The sequence below is a fragment of the Takifugu flavidus genome, chromosome 20 (assembly GCF_003711565.1).
Source record: "Takifugu flavidus isolate HTHZ2018 chromosome 20, ASM371156v2, whole genome shotgun sequence".
Taxonomy (NCBI): domain Eukaryota; kingdom Metazoa; phylum Chordata; class Actinopteri; order Tetraodontiformes; family Tetraodontidae; genus Takifugu; species Takifugu flavidus.
In genome coordinates, this window is record NC_079539.1 from 7,714,257 (window position 1) to 7,732,916 (window position 18,660).

The window sequence follows — 18,660 nt, forward strand, 5'->3', positions numbered from 1 at the left end:
AAACGGTAAACGGCAGCGATGAAGGGAGGGCGAGCCGTCCCTCAGCTGTCTCGTGGATTATTGGATTTGGATTATCTGTGCCGACGAAATTACCCTATAGAGAAAACTGTAGAGCTTAGATTTGCCAGAGCTGGTGCTTCGGAACGCCTTCGGATGGCAGCGTGACGTAACGGAGGCATTTAAGTGACAGAAATGCCCCAAGAGCCAGGAGAAGAACAGAGGATGAGAGTGGGATGTGCTCAAGAGCTGGAGATAATGACATACTTGAATAAGGGGGGGGGGGGGGGGGGCAGTTGTTGGGGAGGGGCAGTCTGGCTATTTTTAAACAAGATTCCATGAAGACAGCTGTCATCATTCCTGCATTTCATAAACAAGAGAACATCAGTCGTAATTGTGACTAAATACGAAGGTTTTGGGAAAAAAAAAAAAAACTACGACAACCGAAATATCTCCTGAGAGAAAACAGCAAATGGCAGATTTAGCTCACTAATATTAGCGGCTGAAGTCTATCTGGGGTGCGAACGGCCTGAATAACTCCAGCAGCTGCTCGGACGAGGTCAAATTTTAGGATGCGGACGCTTTGCCTCCTACTTCAAAGGAAGCGTGACCTCTGACCCCTGGCGCAGAGGTGAGGGTGGACAGTGTCGGAGGCGGCCCACGCGGCCTTGAAATCCTCAGACGCGAGGAGCAGAACCTCTGTCGGCGTTCCCACGCAGCCCAATTTAGCTGCGAGTCAATGAATCCTTTGCTGAAGAGGGAGGAATGAGCTGCATATCAAGGAGGATTTAGCATGAATTAGTGAAGCATCTAAACATGCTCGAAGGCCTCTGTACTCACGCTGCATATTCAGATTTCATTTTAATCTGTGTTAATATGCTGCAGCTCTGACTCCGGAGCATTTAAACGCCTCAGCCTATTTTACCAAAGTGGACTTTCAAAATAAAAGTGACCTGCTGCAGAGCACAAGAGACCAACTACAGGGTGCAGAAATATTTATTTCCACATTTTCATGTAAGAATATACATCTTGTCGGGTTTAAAGCAAAGCTCGTTTGTAAAAGAAAATATCACATATCACATCTCAAACTGTGAAAAAAAAATATGCTTCAGGTGAAAATGGTTGACATTCCTCAGTTCTTTTGCTGAATTAATTATATAAAAAAGTTACACATCACAAAATTTAGCAAAAAGACAGTTTTTTCTCTCCAGAATGAGTGCAAAGAGGATATCAGTGCCTAAACGCAATGGGAAATGAATGTTTATATGTGTAATTGATATTCTTACAAATGTTTTTATTTTGGTATGACTGTGGATTTCCCCATAATCCGCTGCACGGCTGTGTCGGGAGTAATGTAGTGGTGCTGCTGAGCTCCCAGAGGTGGAATAAAACTAGCTTCTCCAAGAAGAAAATGTTTGTTGAGTTGATCTGGGAAAAAAAACACAAAAAACCAGATTTAAGGAAAATGTGCTGCTATTAGCGCTGGAGATGGATGATGAGTGGAGCAATAAAGCAGTAAACTAAATATCTGGCATCTTTTAAAGTCTCAATCTGTTGAATTGGGGAGGTTTGACGCAGCTTCAGTGTGTGATTTAAGTTAGGAGTTTCATTTCACTGCTGCAAACCAAAAAATGAAAATGAAGTTGTGTTATTGCACCGACAGTGGTGGGGTTGTGCGTTATCTCTGCACACTTCCAGCGGAACACATCTGCCATGTGACACAGCGTGAGCAGAAGCAGCTCTGACAGATATGGAGAGGTGCATTGTGGGATTGAGGCGGGAGCGACAGTAACGCATGTGCACACCCACGCACGCACACACTTACTGGTTTGAAGAGCCAAAGGTGTTTCCAGAAAACCCTGAAAAATAACAACAGAACTACTGAATGGAGAGATGACAGAACCAACAAATGGATGAATCTTTAGCAAAACAACAACACAAACAAGTCTTATCTACATTTGTGTCAATCATCTCACAGGCACGCTGCTGTTCATAGTCCAGCAACGTGCTGACGAGCAACAAGATAGTTCAATATGATGACAGGGAAATTATTTTAACCACTAATAGTCCTACCTCCTGCCTGTGGCTGTTGTCCAAAGCCTGAGAAGCTGTTGGGCTGACTTCCAAACCCAGAGCCCTGCTGGGCAAGAGTCCCAAATGATGGAGCGGCCTGATTGGCTAGAGAACCGAACGACGGGCCACTGGGAGGTGATGCAAAGCTTTAAAAACAGCAGATGGAGAAGAAGTGATATAGATATATAGCACAGAGGAGGAACCGTACATCCACTGCAACCTAGCCTACTAAATTCAGACTATAAACTATAACTATAAACATTATTTAAAAGGCAGGTTTGCAATAAACAGACTGGATTTTTAACAAATACAAAGGGGGAAAAAAAGAAAGAAAGTCTAAAATGGTGTATGTGAGGATTGGGAGCTGGGGATTTTAGCTGTAATCCCCTGTGCAGGACCCACACCCATTGAGTGAAATGGGAGAATAAGCAATAGAGAGGAAGGGAGTGAGAGAATACCAGCCGTTTAATCTGCAGGCAGCAGTGAGATTATCTCCTGCAAATAATCTAGTCCAGCGCAGCGCTTGATAGATTTTGGCCAAGATAAATTCAACTGAAGACGTGCACATGTGGTTGGAACAAACCAGCATAACGTTTTAAATGAAAGAAGAGTTATGCATATACGAGTTATACACCTTCTGCTTTCCGACTAGCCCAAAATCATGCACGTGTGCGACGTGTGCGAATGGTTGACATGGTGATGTCATCTTACCCAAATCCGCCCATGTTGGAAGCTGCCGTTCCCTCTCCAAACACTTTGCCAGTCGAGGAACCCATCGGATTGTTGAAAGCCGGAGTTTGACCAAATGATGCTGCGGAACCAAATGATTGAGGGCTGCCGAAGGCAGGCGGACTGCCAAACACCGGGGCGCTCCCGAAACCACCTGTGGAACAAAAATCACTTCCTGTCTTTCCCGTGTTGCCAGCAGTGAAGTGTTCTGGTCGGACCCTGGTCTAAATGAGGGCCCGACATGAGGTTTGATCCTGGGTTCATACTGTCCAAACAAACATCCATTCAAGTTAAAATATCACATCAGCGAGGCTCCCTGGAGGAAAGCAACAGAAACACGCCGACACTTGAGCCCCAGTCTCAGGGGGAAAAGAGGCAGAAGAGACGCACTGAAATTACAGCCAGACCAGCAACATGCCACAGTAAATTATTGATCGGGCTAATGTAACAAGATTACGTCCGTTGTACGTATGCCATGGATGCTGCGTGAGGGGGGAGCGGAGCCAGCGTCCCCGGGGGGCTCAAGAATCACCCGTGATTATGAGGAACTGGAAAACACTAATATCAAAGTGGCATCTTAAGTTCTCTTTACTCAGTCATATTCTAAACTGATTCGCACTTTTTGAACCTAAACCTTTACCGTGACCATCTGGGCTGTTTTAGACAGAGCGAAAGCGGGTTTTGATCCCTCCTGCTGGACATTTGACGTCCACAATATTAAAAACCATTTTCGCTGAGACTCCCGTAAGATTTACGACGCCACACTTTTGCAGAAAGGCCTCACACAGTGATCAAAATTCTACGACTTGAGGAGATAAAATGAGGAGATGTGTAAAAAAATTCAGATGCAATTTAGAAATAAAAACTTCCATCATTGATCAATCATGCTGTGACAGCTTCTGTTGGTGTCCTGGATGGACCTTGGTGTTTTCAGTAATTGTCAAACGAGCTAATACAACAGTAACTGTTAACTTCAAAGAAGGGGAGAGAATGAGAATATCCAACTGACGAATAGTCAGAATTAATGTATCCCTGAGTGCAAGGCTTTGAAGTCATCTCCATGGTTACCAGAGAGCTCTGTACTTTGAGGGCAGTTTAAATAAATTACATAGAAAAGACGATTGCAGGCTGCTCGACCAGCTTTCAGCTCGTCTGTGAGGGAAACAGGGGGCTCGGGAGATCAAAATCAATGGATCGATCCATTCTTTCTCTGGCGCTTACACAACAGATATTTTTGGGTCGGGAAACGTGTGCAGTCGATGTGGTAACAGCAGTTTGTCTGTTGGGTGTCCTCCAGTCATGAGGACACAGTCGCTGAGGGCAGGTTTGACTCTTCATGTTAATTACACCAGTCAGGTTAACAGTGTGACATTTGTTGTCAGGAACTGCAATTATGAAGCAGCCGTACATAATTTATACGACTTCAATGCTAAACTGGGACGTACCTGGTTTTGCTGGAGTAGAATAGGAGCCGAACCCTTGGGAAGCCACGCTCCCCGAGCCTGCAGTGAAAGTCCCGCTGGCTTTTTGTTCACCGAAGGAGGACTGTCCAAAACCAAAGGTCTTGGCACCACTATTGCCAAACAGAGTGTTTGCAGCTAAAGGAGACAATGCATTAAAATTATTTGTGTCCGTCTTGTGTATTTTAAGTAGCAGCTCAAGCTAATATCTTATTTTGCAGACTACAGAAACCTACCTGGTGGTTGCTGCCCAAACCCTCCAGTCGTAGGAGAAGTGCCGAATGGGTTCTTATTTGCAGCGTCCTCACTTGGTTTACCTCCCAGACCGCTGAAGAACCCTCCACCGGCGTTTGCCCCGCTGGCATTGGCTGGACTTGAACCAAAAACACTCCCACCAGATGGTGGCTGCTGCTGTAAATGAGTAAACAATAATATAAATAAAAAAAATCTAGACAACATTTTTTAGTATGGAATTAATTATGCAAGAGAGATGAGCTGGGTACCTGTCCAAATAACCCCCCACTGCTAGGCTGCTGGCCAAAAGCAGAACCAAAACCTGAAACTTAAAAGAAAAAAGAATTCCGTTTATAAAAAGTAAAATTCTCTGCAGCTGAGATCACATCCAATTTCTGATATCCACCCTAATAAACACACACACTCACCAGAGGCTTGGCCAAAGCCGAATCCCGAAGAAGACGACGTTGTGGTGTTACTCCCAAATGCGGGGCCTTGCCCAAACCCAGAGCTCTGTCCAAACGCGGGTGCCGTGCTCTGTCCAAACAGCCCAGAGCCTGTGCTGCTGGCTGTGTTGGTGCTGCTTGTGCCAAAGGAGAAAGAAATGGCGCTACTAGGAGTAGAAGCACCGAAAAGACCTCCTCCGGTAGTTGCACTATTAGAAGTTGTTCCAAAAGCCGACTGACCAAAAGAAAAGCCGCTGGCTGTTCCGGTATTATTTGCGGGCTGACCAAAGCCATTCCCCTGGCCAAATACAGGCTTACCAAAACCTGCTCCCCCCACTGTACCAAACCCTGGTGAGCCAAATGCGGTTGATGCAGGGGCTGCAGGGGCTGAAGGAGCCGCAGGAGCTGAAGACACCGAGGGAGCAGCGGGTTGTCCAAACACAGTGCTCACGGCAGCAACTCCTGATGTCGTGGCTGCGCTGGCCACGGCAGCGGTGGTGGGAGTGGTGGATGCAGCGGTAGCTGTGCTGATAACTGGGGCAGCTCCAAAGGAACTGCTGTCCGTTGTTGCAATGGCGGGTTGAGTGAAGAGCGAACCAGGGACAGAGAGAGGTAAAGAACTGCTGTCTTTGGCTGTCGCGGCAGACTGAGTGAACAGTGACCCTGGGAGAGCAGGAGCGGGAGCTGTCTGAGAAACAGCAGGCGTGGCAGCAGCTGAAGTGGGCGCAGGCAAAGTTGGAGTGGTGCTGTCTGGGGCAGCTTCCACCGTGGAGGAACTCACTGCAGTTGAAGGGGGTGGTAAAGTTGGTGGGGGTACAGAGGAGGAAGGGGCCGGGGTAGGTGCTGTTGTGGCTAAAGGAGGTGCAGGTGCTGCTGTCGTGGCTGCTGTTGTTTCTGCTGCTGCATCTTCTGCTGTAGTCCCAGGTGCCACTAAAGCACTGGGAGTCTCTACAACTGGTTCAGCAGAAGGTTCTTTTTCAGGAGGTGGGGCGGGTTCTGCAGTTTGTGGTGGAGCTTTTATTTCCTCTGTGGTACCTGTGAGAAGACTACTGAAGGAGACAGGTAAAGCTGGGGCAGCTGAGCTAGCCTGGGGAGCAGGGAACGTTGGCTTGGGGTTGAGCTCAGGAGGCTTAAACAAACTGCCAGAGGATGCTCCCTTGGACAGGTCTGATCCAGCAGAAACATCTGGAGCCATTTGGAGGACTGCACCAAAGTTAAACTGTGCCACTCCCTTGCCCACACCAAACCCTGGATCCACAAAAGCAAAGGAGGCAGCAGCAGGTTTCGCTAAAGAATCTTTCGCTTCTTCTCCCTGACCCACTCGGAGTCCAGAAAAACTGCCCAGGGTTTCTCCTCCGCCTGCTTTCACGGGCTGTGGGTCTACTCTGAGGGCAGCTGCAGAGGACGGGGGTTTGTCTGCGGAAGCGTTGGATGCCGCAGTAGAAGGGGCGCTGCCATCGGAGGCTGAGACCGTCTCCCCAGAAGGCTGGCCAAAACCCATTTTGCCATTTCCAAAGGAGAATTTGTTTATGTCCTTTCCTGCAGTGGCACAAACAACAAAACAAACAGAATAAAGATGTTGGTAGGAGAGAATAGGCTTCCTACAATGCTGCTATATTGGTTTACCTTGTGATCCCTGCGTCACTGAAGCAAAACCAAAGCCTGCAGACCTGCAAGAGGAAGCAAAACTTTGGCTTTAAACAAAGATACCAGTAACATCTAAACCTGCTGCATGATTTAATCACCAATATGGGAAAAAAATTAGGCTGCTGGAAGTGGAGGAACTCAGTTAACCGAGTTTTGTCATTTGTCATAAAAGCTTCAAGCAACAGCAATATAAGGAAAAAATATCAATATAATAAACCAATTTCAAAGCCAGTGCCCAGTGATTGGCTACAGTCCTCCCGAGATCCCACAAGCAATATTCAAGTGCAGTTTCATGATGAAACGTGTTTGAGGAAACAAAATAAGCAGATTGTCCCAACTTTTTTTTTTTTGAAAATTGGATTTTTGCCTCAACCAAGGTGACTTACCCTGATGCAAAAGAGAAGCCTTTACTGACGCTTTGCTCAGCCGAGCTAGCAGGAGCCACGGAAACATCCGTCTTGGATGGCTGACCTGAAAGGTTGGCCAGAAAGTTTGAAAGGTCAGTCAGCAGCAGTCATGGCTGGTGATTATTTCTGACAGGCTCTCGGTTTTTTTGAAAACAAAAACAAAGTTTTACAGTGCAGCTGCCTTGCTACACAATACTGAGGAAAAACCCTGCAATCTCTTCTAAACAATTTGACAGGCAGTTCAGATGAACACGCAGAGCACATCTGCTCTGCTGTACAGCATCAGCACAGCTATCTAATGAACTTGCACCCCCGGGCTACTGCAGGGCTGAAGAGAACATTTCAAACTCATAACAAATGTCAACGGACAGATCTGGGCAGCACTACAATATTTGCAGCAACACCAGGCAGTGAGGAACTGTTGCATTTTTAATGCCGATAATACATTTTAGTCACCATCTAAAGGCTAGCCGATGTGTTCTTTCTGTTCAAAAATCTAAAATCGGCCCTTGTGATGCTTCATTCCCACCATCTGCACCCTAATTGCCCCGATACCCTTAGTCCCAGAGCACTTGTGCCCCAGCAGAGTTGTGGCCCTTGTGTTCCTGTGCTGCTGGCAGTGTTGCTCCGCCACTGCAGTCACACCTTTTTAGCTATTTGAAAGTTTTTGATCATTTAAGTTGTCCTGTCTTGTAGCGTGCCAACTAGACAATAATGTAGAAAGAACTTCCTGTTGATTTGGTGGTATGGGGTGCATTGACATCTTTGTAGATCTTTAACAGGGTTGAAGGCACATATGGGAAACAGACACCTACCAAACACAAAGCCTCCCTGTGAGCTGATGGTGGTTTCGGAGGAAATCTTCTGCATGGTTGGAGTGGGATTCTGCACAGATGAATTCAGCATTTGACAAGACATCTGTATACAGTATATGGGTCACTGAAATGAACTTGGCCAGAAACATGGCAGATATGTGTGAGGAGTTCCCCTGCCACCCAAGTGCAATTTATAACACCAACATATTAACATGGGAGGAAACTGGGACATTTCTCACCCATAAAAAACTCCCAGCAAGCTTTGGATTTTTCTAACTTAAATAGCTATTAAAAGTATTATACAGCAGGCACTGAAAATAACATTATTAATTTAATTTTCAATTAAACGTGACCAAGCGTATATATTCTTATATAACCTTACCTCTTTCCTTATTGATGGTATTATGAACTATTTACACCAATTGATCTATTTTCAGAAACCGTAGCTGTGTGGATAAACAAATAGACGAGAAACATCTTTGAAGCACACTGAGGACTCACTTTAATTGCCTGGTTGGAAACGGTTGTAAAGACCTGAGCTGTTGGTGCAAGCCCTGATGAACTGGAAAAGTAAAGAGAAAAACAAATAATCATTTAGCTACTATACACATAACACGTTCACATTTAGTGATCTAATGGTGATGCCCTAAACCAAAACACTGGTAATGACAGTGTATCTTATGAACAAACATATTCACTGGTAATTATTGACAGCAGAGTCTAGAATGTGCCTTTTTGATGTACAGGACATGTGCATTAGTGGAGAATCACATTTCAATAGTAGTTTTCCGCAGCAATGATTTTGCTTTGCTAGTTTATTATTGTGAGCTAGCTTTATTTGGGAAATGCCCCAAGGAGGGATGCTCTTCTCAGATATCACGCACAAAAAAATGGAGCACAACCCAGTGAGGCAGAAAGAACAAGGTGAAAAAGGGAGGCAAAAAGAGCTCTTGACTCATCTGTGAATACAGTCAATAAAGGCCACAAAATAAAGGGGTGTTAGGAATTGAATTTCATGAAAAGAGACTACCGTACCAGCGTACTGTCTATTTATTTTCATTTCTCTTAGTGCCTTATGGTCCAGGATATTGAATTTTAAATTGAACCACAAGCATGTTTACATTTAGCTGTATCTTTTATATTATCACATATTCCAGGGTAAAGACATTAAGGCAAGAGGGGCTAATCAAAGGAGGGAACTGAAGAACTCGGAAAATGGGAAATTAGGTAAAACAAAGGGGCTATGGAAATGATTTATAACATGGGTAATGTTCTGAAAAACCCCAAAATCCACCCATTTTTTATTTTACCTGATTGAGTTAGAAACCGGTGAAGGAGTCTCTTTGAGCTCCATGATATTGACAACCTGAGGAACAGTCTTCAGCGTAGACTCTGTCAAAGATGCACCGATGACCGCTGGAACCAAAGCAAAGAATCTAGGTGTGACTCTAGGTGAAAATAGGTCTTTAAATAAATAGGTCTTTAAATAAAGTGACAGATGTGAATCAACGAATCTAGTGAAGAGTTTAAATGTAATAAGATTATCTCCAATTGTTAAGAAAAACCTGTCTAGGGGTCTATGTCTCCCCCTGGTGAATTATAATGGACATAACATATTTTTTGACAAAAGGCATAAACTTAAACATTACCTGCAATAGTTTTACTACTGTGATTATAAATTCTTACTTTCACCCACAACCTTCCTACCTGTCTTCTGTGTGGCCATTTGCCTCCGCAGAGCAGCGGTGGCTGCGGCCTGCTGGGCAGAGATGGTGACAGGGATGGCTCTCTCGCTTGGCGGGGCCCCGTGTTTTACAGTTTTTGTGGCAAGTGCTGTACTTTCAGCTCCGCTGAGGTTGATCTTATTGGTTGGAACTAGAACGTCAATACAATAATTTCAAATTAGTCACAATGTAGTTGAACTGGAGTAGCTTTAACCGCAGATATACACACCCACGCCATCTGGGGATGTCTCTCAGCTATAACATCTAACATCTGTTCAAGTGTTTGGTTTTTTTCTAAAATCTTTAACAGGTGAAATTATGCCCAACAATGAATTTTTATAAATAGTTACAATTCACTCACCAGGGCTGGGAATAGGACTGAGTCCAAAGCCCATGCCTGGACCTGGCTGAATTTTTGTCAAAGGAGTAGATTGAATGGCCCCAAATCCCGGCTGGATTGAGGGTGTTCTCACAACAGTGGGGTGGCGCGGAGTGGACAAAGAAGGGGGAATGGCAGGGCGGGCAAACACTTCAGGCTGTAGTTCGTCCTCCTCCAGCTCTAAGTGAGCAGGATGAGGTTCCAGGGACTGGGACAGGGAAGACGTGGAGCTCACTTCATCCAAATCCTCATAGTATTTCGGTGAAAGGAAGGCTGAGCGAGATAGGTTGGCTAAAATAAAATAAAGGACAATTTCTTACAGCTGCAGTTCATTTTTCCTCTTTACATTAATAAACAGTTAACATCTATCAGAGTCTTTCAACCAAGATTTCAACATCAGTGCAGAAAATGTACCTGGCGCAGTGGATCGTACAGGAGGCATTTGGCTCTTTGACAGGAAATTACGCAGCTGGGACAGTTTTGCAGGCGATATCTTGGCCACTGGAGAAACATGTGGGAGTTATTTAGTTAGTTAGTTGTGATATTCACAGATATATTTCTTTATTCCTGGCAAAAAAACAAAAATAATACTTGGAGATTTGGAAACGGTCTTCGGTGGTGTGGAGTCCAGCTTGGACTCCAGGAGCGCCTTCCTTAAACTCTCAAGCTCACTGTCCAAACTGTCATTAGGAACAGAATCTCATTTTAAAAGTCAACTTTTAATTCAACTCTTCATTCATGTTTTTATATTCCTCTCCAGTAACTTACCTTGCACTTGTTGTAGCTGTATCGCTGGTTGTAGTTTGCGCAGCACATTTGTTGTAAAGACGAAGCGAGATCAGCTCCTTCACCAAATGGTCCAGTCGGTCCTTCTGCTGATTAATGATGTACTGGTTGTTTGCCAGTGTTGTGTATAGATTTTCCTGTCCAGGCACGATCATGTGTCTGTGAGACAAACATGTACTTTATAAAATAGTAGTCAAATAGTTTGAGGCCGCTTTCATATTGTCGTTTTGTTCTGTATGTACTTGTGCTTTTTCTTCTTCTCCAGATGTTTCTCCCATTCTGCATTCAGCACATCATTGACATCATCCACAGCAAAAATGACATATTGATATAGTCGGCGAATCTCCTGAATGAAAGGAAAAAACAAAACAAGCTTGTCTAAAAATCTGCAGATGTATCACTTACTCAAACTGAACTGTGTTTGATTTTTTCACCTTGAGTTGTTCTTCACTGCGTGGATCCAGAGGTTTTTTATACAGCAATTGTCTGTAATTTCTGTTGCTGCGCATCTCAGTTTGAGTTTTGGCTTCTTCTGCACCAGCAAAGCCTTCCAGGAGGTGGGTATTCAGAGTACTAATATCTCCATAGAGAGACTGTGAATGCAACAATTAAAGGAAATGAGTGACTTGTTTGCTCACAAGGATCGTACTGGCATAAACTGGACAGTCAGGTTTTACCTCTGTCGTTTCCTTGATCTCCAGAGTGAAAATATGGAGATCCTCTGACTCCTTCCTCAGTTCCTTCATTTCTTCAGTGGTGCCAACCTTGATGTCTGTTCTTGCGCTTCGTGCCTTTAGATCATCCAACTCTGTCTGGAAGTGTGCAATCTTAGGCGGAAACAGAGATGGGCGAGTTTAGATTTCGCGAGAAGTAATAATTAAACAATAAAAGTGGATGCCATTTTATATGGGTGGAAAAAAACAGCTCACAGCCCTTTTTTGAATATCACCATTAAAAGGGATACGCGGGTATTCTAGTATTGCAACTCCTACCTCCTCCAATATCCCCGCCATAATGGGATCGGAGTCTTTCTTTTCCTGCAGTTGCTTCTCCATGGACTTCACACTAACTGCTGTCTACAGTGAAAAGTGATAAACACATACATTTAAATTGCCTGTGAACAAACACCCCCCAAAAAAACCCCAACAAATCAAAATGATGGATTATTCAGGGTTCTATTAAATGACTAAAAGCACATATGCTTATATGGACATATGAAAAGAACCTGTGATGTCTGGACACGACTCTGAACAGCAGCAGCAGGTTTCTGAACCACAGAGGGAGGTGCACTGGTTTGAACTGGACGTAATGGGGCTGTGACACAATTAAATAAATCCCAAAGGTTAAAAAGCGCTTTAAAAAAAACTTACAAGCATTATTATGTAATTAGATTGTTACCTATTGTCGACGGTGGCCGAGCAGTTGTGAGTGAAGGGGTGGTCAAACTGGTGGAATTGGAACTTGTTTTATTAATGGAGGAACTGAAGGTGAAAGACTGTGGTGCTGGGGTCTCCAACGTTGAAAACCTTAAAAAGTAAATGGAGACCAAAACCTTTATGTTTCAGCTAGAATAACAAATTAAATCCAAAATAATGTAATGTACCTTTCATTTAGATTCAGTTTTATGGTGGGTGGAGAAGGAGCAGCAATACTCTGGAGGGATGGAAGTGAAGCTGTAGCTGCTGGCGCCACCGTCGATGGTTTGATAGTAGAAGAAAACAGAAATGCTGACTGGGCTGAGGGGGTGTCAGAGGGAGGTTTGGTGGCAAAGGAGAACCCTAAAGATCCAGAACCAAAAGGTGCAGCGGCTGAGGCAGTGGAGGACGGGAGAGGATTGGTGACAGAGAAACCAAACGATGATGATGATGATGATGGCGGCACTGGGCCACTGGCGGTGGGAACAACGCTGAAGGGGCCAGCAGAGGCTGGAAGAGTGGGAGCAGCGGCTGATGTAAGGCCGAGGCTTGGGAACGCTGCGTGTGCAGAGGCAATAGAGGCTCCACTTCTGAATGGCGGTACTGCCAACGAACCTGCACAAAGATTATTTTTCAGTTTATGGCACCACATGGTCTTGAAGGAAGAAACCTGCATATCGGCCACTTGTTCCACTGAAATGGGCCTAAATTGGGTAAAAACTTTCATGATTTCCTGCCACATTTTCAACTAGTTATGTGATCCTGAAAAGAGTGCAAGCTACTTTAAGAGTAAATTGAAACCTGCTGTGAAGTGACTAATTAAAAACATTTAATTGCCCATTACCACATAAAATGTCTAAAGTACATAACCAACTAATGACAATAACAAAAACAATCTTATCTGAGTGAATGGTTTTTTAATTAATTACCTGCTGGCCTGCCACATCACAATTTTGCTAAAATACCTGCAGACTGGATCCCACAGAACTGAGTGAACTAATGACAGCAAAATGCCATTACCCTATATCATAAGTGAGGCCGCACCCTTGAGTTGCCTACCTGGCTTGGGCAGCCTTTCCCCCTCCAGGGCAAGGGTAGTGGGGGGTGAGATTAGCTGTTTGACCCCTGGATTGAAGTTAAGCAAAGCAAACGGGCAGAGCAGTCCCTCTGTGGACAGCATCAGCATAGTGGGTGCTGGAGGCAAGATCTTCTCATCCGCTGTACAGGAAAGGACACAATTTAAATACAGACAGAAAGAAAATGTGTATTCATATTTTGAAATAGCATAAAATTGGCCAAACAGTCAATCGGTCTACATTTTGCTCCTTTCTTTTAAGCCCTTCACTCGAGAGACACGACATTACACAGCTCTAAGTCCCCAGTGAGAAGTTATGCACAGCTTCAGGACACAGCAGTGCACAAGGGAAACAATTAGAGCGGCTGATGACATGTTGTTTCACACTCCAAAAAGGACAGCCTTTTGGCCTGGATGGATGTCTGCCTGCTCAAATGTTCTGCTCGATATCTGATGGCGTCAATCGCTCTTTTAAGAAAGACGTGTCGGGTCAACAGAAGACAAATAACCAAGATGCCTCAGCTGGAAAAACAAATCCATATTCCTCTGAACAAAGCATTCCAGCTCTACACACCCACTTTTATGCACCTCATAAAGTGCAATAAACACAAAATGACACATTCAGCATTAAACATATCAAATTGCATCTTCCCAATCAAATTAGAAATGTAAAAAAAGGAAATCTTGATTCTGATTATTTGGTTTGATACGATGTCTCTTCTTGAATAGGTCTTAATTGTGAATGCCCCTTTGTGTTACCTTGTCTTAACAACAAGACTGAAGCACAACCGATGTGTTGCCTTGACAATTTCTCTTTGAATGGAAGGGAGTCGGGTTAAATTATAGTTTGACAAATAGAAGGAAACATGGTGATCTTGATTGTCTGAGCCATTTTAATGAGTTCAGGCTTTTTCCTGCCCAAGAAGTCTCTTGGAAATTTTCTTTCTCCTTCCCTATCTAACATGTCACTTCAGTTAAAGATTTTGATCAGCTTAAATTGATGTTCAAATGCTGCTCACGCTGCAGGTTGCCTGGTTCATAGAATGAACAGGGAGAGATGTGACTAGACAGCAACAGCAGGTCTACGTGCATGTCTGGCAGACTAGGCTTTTTAAGATAAAAGTGCACTGCTTATCACTATTCTTCACACACTCTGCAGCAGAGCATTGCAGTGCTGTATGCACAAAGGAAACAGACAGTCTGGTGCACACACAGTTATTTGAGGGGGGTGGTAATATTGTTAAATCTTTACCCATTACCCATCTATTGTTAAATCTACTGCTAAATCTTCATTTTAATGGTACTTTACCACTTTATGTCATTTAAAAATGATATCTAGGACATGTTCACCAAAGGTGTTTTGTGAGTGACTGTTACATATTAACTGCAACAATATAAAGAAATAAATCTGTTGCACCACACACACACACCCACACACACACCCACACCCACAGACAGACACACTCACACTTCATCATGTGTTGCCTCATTAAAACACAAATGCTGCAAATGCTGCAAATGCAGCACATCCATAAACCACTGCTGCCTCTGGCACCTAAACAAAGTGTGTCCCAACTACTGAAGTTAAAAAAATAAAGCCACTTACTGATATGGATCTCTGTTTGGCTGGTATAGTCTATGGCTAAGCCAAGAGGAAGGGTGTCATCGTTTGTTTCCGTTACAGGAAGCTCTGCTCTACTGGCATCTTCCAGGATCCAAAGCTCCCAGATCTGCAAAACAGCACCAATGTCACGTCATGTCTGAACTTAAAAATAATCAGGACATTGATCCACTGAAAAACTACAAGTTCGAGGGCCAGACTTGACTGAAGGATTGTTGGAGGCGACAGATTATATCTGATTATTCTGGTTACCGAACCAAGGTCTTACTTGGTCTGGTTAACAGGAACCAGGATGAATTACTGGTCAGCAGGGATTAATAAACAGAAGTAGTTTTATATATGTTATTCACAACTTGAGGTTTGGCAGGAAGCTTAAAGCGTTAAAAGGTTCAAAGATGACAATTTTAAGGTTGTTACAGAATGCAAAACGTTGCATACATAGAGGGCGAGTTTCTATTATTACTTAACAGAAGGAATTGTCGTAGAGTTGCTATTCCATTTGTGATTTGCCGTTTCGCTTTGTTGCAGTTTATAGAACTTTCTTAGTTGGTGACTGAATACTTAAATGCTTTCCCAGTATTTTAGAGAAAAGACAGTGCGCTTCAGTCTTGTTGTTAAGACAAGGTAAGCAGATCTTTTTCAAATATAGCTTCCCCATACCTTGTCATCTTGTCTGGCAATGACACTGACTTCAATAGAAGCTGCTGATGCTGCAAACACAAGGTCCCTGGAGAATGATGAGACAAGGAAAAATGTTGCATAAATCTTTCATAATAAATCAAACTAAACGGTTTTAAATGATAAACAAGGCACAGATTCCTAGCAATAAGCTGTTTTTCCCCTAAGATAGCAGCTATGTCTGTTAATAGCAATTATTCTTACCAGTCTTCCACATGGCTGAGAAAGTAGTGATGCTGTCGCTCGGTGCAGCTGCCATATACAGTGTCGCTGAAGTTTAAATACTTTGTCTCCACCTTCTCGTCCTTTTTCTACAACAACAACAACAACAACAACAACAACAACAATGTGACTTGTTAATTAAATTAGAAGTTGCAGCGCCCGATTCTGGTTGTTCAATATCAATTTAGATTAAACATTGAAAAATCCACTGTAGAACAAAATGGGAAGATTAATTTAGAGGTGAAATGATTCCCCGAGTAATTTGATTACCACAATTACAAATAAATAATGGAGGAATTTCCCCCGCCTCGAGTAATCATTTTTTTAAATTTAAAGCTCAAAGGGTGGTATTTCCTTACGGGCTACTTTTAATGTGGCACAAGGCGACAATGTCACACAAACGAAGGAGGAAGTGAAAATGTTTGGTAAGGAGCAGGAAGATGGAGGAGTTAAAGGAAAGTAGCAATAATGACGGCATTTTCTCCTGTGCAGGGTGACGAGACGTCCTCCTTTGTCCAGACACGTCCGCTTTTTGAGTCCTTAAAATGTGTCTGGGTGGAATTTCCAAGTTTTATTGATTTTATCCTGACAAAGCAGTCACGCCCATCCCTTCTCGAAGGGTCCTCTTTTTCACAAACTCAAATCTCTGTCCGATTACTCGAGTAATTGAAGGAATTTTTGGAAGGATATTGAAGGAATATCCAATTACTAAACTATTCGATACCCGCAGCCGTAGATTAATTGAAGACACAAACCCATAACAATGGACGAACAAGGTAAAGTGCACTCACAGGGAGGGAGATTAACACCAGATCAGGAGGTGTCTCGGGGGACCCATCTGCTGCCGCATAGACCACCGCAAAAACGAACGTTTTCAACCAGAGCACATCTAGAACTGCAAGAGATAAATGGACACGTTTCTCACTGATGGAATTTAAAAAAGAAATTTACACAATGACTAATCCAGATTAAAAAGATTTAACTAAACCCAGTTAGACTGACCTTTAATGGGTTCATCAGAGGTGTAGAAATGGGGACAGGGGATGACTTTCTTTTCTTCTAAAGCCTACAATGGAGCAATTATTCATATTTTAAACACTGCGTACTGTCGCTTTTTGGAAGTGCAGTATTTTATTTTAATGGCGGTGACTTTAGTTCACTCACTGGAGTATACTGACTGACTGTGGCGTTCATTTTTCCTGCAGCAACTTGCTTTCCTTTTGGACTCCAGCAAACTGTGAGAAATAGAATTACAATTATTGCGACTTGGGCACAAAAGAGGGAAACTGAAGTTAACTCAACAGACGATTAGTCTCATTCACCGCATGTGATGCCACTTGAGGCAGGTAATTCAGACACCACTTTAACACTGTCGGCAACGTCTAGAATCTGCATTCTGCCATCAGTCATACAGACAGCCAACTTGGTCGCCTGAGTAGGATTCCATTTCAGATCCAACACTAAAGTCCCAGGGGGTACTGGTGGCACCATTGATGCAAATGGTAACTTCTGTACCCTTGCCTAAGAAGGGAGAAATAATATATATTAACACTAAATGGTAAATGTATGATTTTCATTGCTGATGACAAAAGTAGGTACCTTGTTTATGAAGGTGCGGACGTCATAGAACCTGAGGGACAAACCTCCCTCTGCAGATGTGCCACAGACTGACAAAGTGAGCTCGTCACAACTGAGATCCAAATGATGCAGAACTAGTTCCCCGGTCACCTCTGCCAATGCTGTGATCCCCTCAACTTAGAGAGGGAGGAGGAAAATAGGAGGATTTAACATGCATGTAGATACTGTTGAACTGATGTGGTGAAAATATAGTCCGTACCAACTTCATTGGAGTTGCCTTCACTCTTGTCAGCATTTAAAATGTCTTGAGTTTGGTAAACTTTGAATGTTCTGACAAACCCAACAAAAGTCAAACCATATTTGTTTGACACTTTGAGCAAATTCGATCTTTCCTTTGGCAAATCCTCGGCAGGCTCAAACACTCTGGCCTTTTTCATCTGACGAAACTCGAAATCCTGAAAAAGAAAAAATCCCAGACATTTAACATTTTATGCTTTACAGGGAATCGAATAAATAAATCCCCTGTATCAAAATATAGCCCCTATAAGATGTAGGTGCGTTACGCTGTAGCTACAGCACCACCATGAGAGCCAATATACTCTTTTTTCCTCCTTAAAATAAATTTAAATCTAATTAACCAACCCTGCTGGAAAATGTTTTGAAATTACTGTTGTGGCTAGGCATGCTGAAATGTTTTAGATGACTGACAATTTGCCTTTAAAGGAAAGGTAGATAAATAGAATGAGCTAGCTATCAGCTAAGCTAACCAGCGAATTTGACTGAGAGCGCTAGCAAACATTAGCTTACACATCTTGTCAGCGGAACTTTAATAACAACATATACCTTCATTTCCCTCTCTGGGGGGGAATCTGTGTCGTCACTCATTTTGAAGCACAGAAGCTGTCGCTTTTCGCACGAATAAATGCGGTGTTTTGGCTCAACCTATTTTCAGATAACTTTTAGTTTTTTGTGAGCTACATTAGTGAAAGCACACGTCGCGCCGTTTGTTAACGTCGCACAGGCGTGACGCGCAGGACGACAAGTCGCCTGCAGAGCAGTCGATTCCTTTCGATCGATCGATAAATAGATTTGCATGGAATTATGCTTTTGTATTCATATAATTGTTGTTTTTGCTGTAATTCCACCCCAGACGCTTTATAAAGCTGAATATGACCTGTTAAATGGAAGCCTCTGAAATTTTCCTTTACATTGATTAGGAAAAAGAGAAACTTATATTGTCTTGGTTCAGCAGTCGTCATACTACATTGTTACTTACATACTTTTACAAATGACCTTTTTTAGAAAGCATGTTATCGGGTAGCTTCAGTAATTGATATTTTGTGGTGTTTCTGATTTAAATCCCTATAAACTGGA

At 43.3% G+C, this 18,660-nt stretch overlaps 1 protein-coding gene across 2 annotated transcripts; it reads right to left on the reverse strand.

The window, feature by feature from the left end:
* Positions 1-975: 975 nt before the first annotated feature.
* nup214 (nucleoporin 214) lies at positions 976-18,326 on the reverse strand. Of its 2 annotated transcripts, none has more exons than XM_057018094.1 (36): positions 18,130-18,326; positions 17,546-17,741; positions 17,308-17,462; positions 17,031-17,229; positions 16,873-16,943; positions 16,711-16,774; positions 16,500-16,603; positions 15,691-15,797; positions 15,469-15,535; positions 14,794-14,917; positions 13,172-13,330; positions 12,301-12,727; positions 12,096-12,223; positions 11,923-12,011; positions 11,690-11,773; positions 11,375-11,524; positions 11,132-11,290; positions 10,940-11,043; positions 10,680-10,856; positions 10,503-10,591; positions 10,326-10,412; positions 9,894-10,202; positions 9,516-9,683; positions 9,119-9,224; positions 8,310-8,370; positions 7,809-7,878; positions 6,973-7,057; positions 6,566-6,609; positions 4,922-6,478; positions 4,763-4,821; positions 4,496-4,667; positions 4,245-4,397; positions 2,782-2,953; positions 2,071-2,216; positions 1,823-1,856; positions 976-1,425 (listed from the first exon to the last, which is right to left on the reverse strand). In XM_057018094.1, exons 1-36 carry the CDS (start codon positions 18,169-18,171, stop codon positions 1,389-1,391), a joined length of 5,955 nt encoding a protein of 1,984 aa, XP_056874074.1. In that variant the 5' UTR covers positions 18,172-18,326; the 3' UTR covers positions 976-1,388. The 2 variants fall into 2 exon arrangements, with proteins under 2 accessions (XP_056874074.1, XP_056874073.1); XM_057018093.1 differs by having other exon boundaries at positions 4,496-4,670.
* Between the last annotated feature and the right edge of the window lie 334 nt (positions 18,327-18,660).

What these genes read in the sequence shown, in the direction of transcription:
- nup214 (XM_057018093.1), bottom strand. Translation starts at nt 18,171, where the DNA reads ATGAGTGACGACACAGATTCCCCCCCAGAGAGGGAAATGAAG. An exon ending in CTCAAGTGGCATCACATGCG is followed by an intron (nt 16,944 to 17,030) that starts GTGAATGAGACT and finishes TATTTCTCACAG; the next exon opens with TTTGCTGGAGTCCAAAAGGA. An exon ending in CAGTCCTATTCCCAGCCCTG is followed by an intron (nt 9,684 to 9,893) that starts GTGAGTGAATTG and finishes TTGACGTTCTAG; the next exon opens with TTCCAACCAATAAGATCAAC.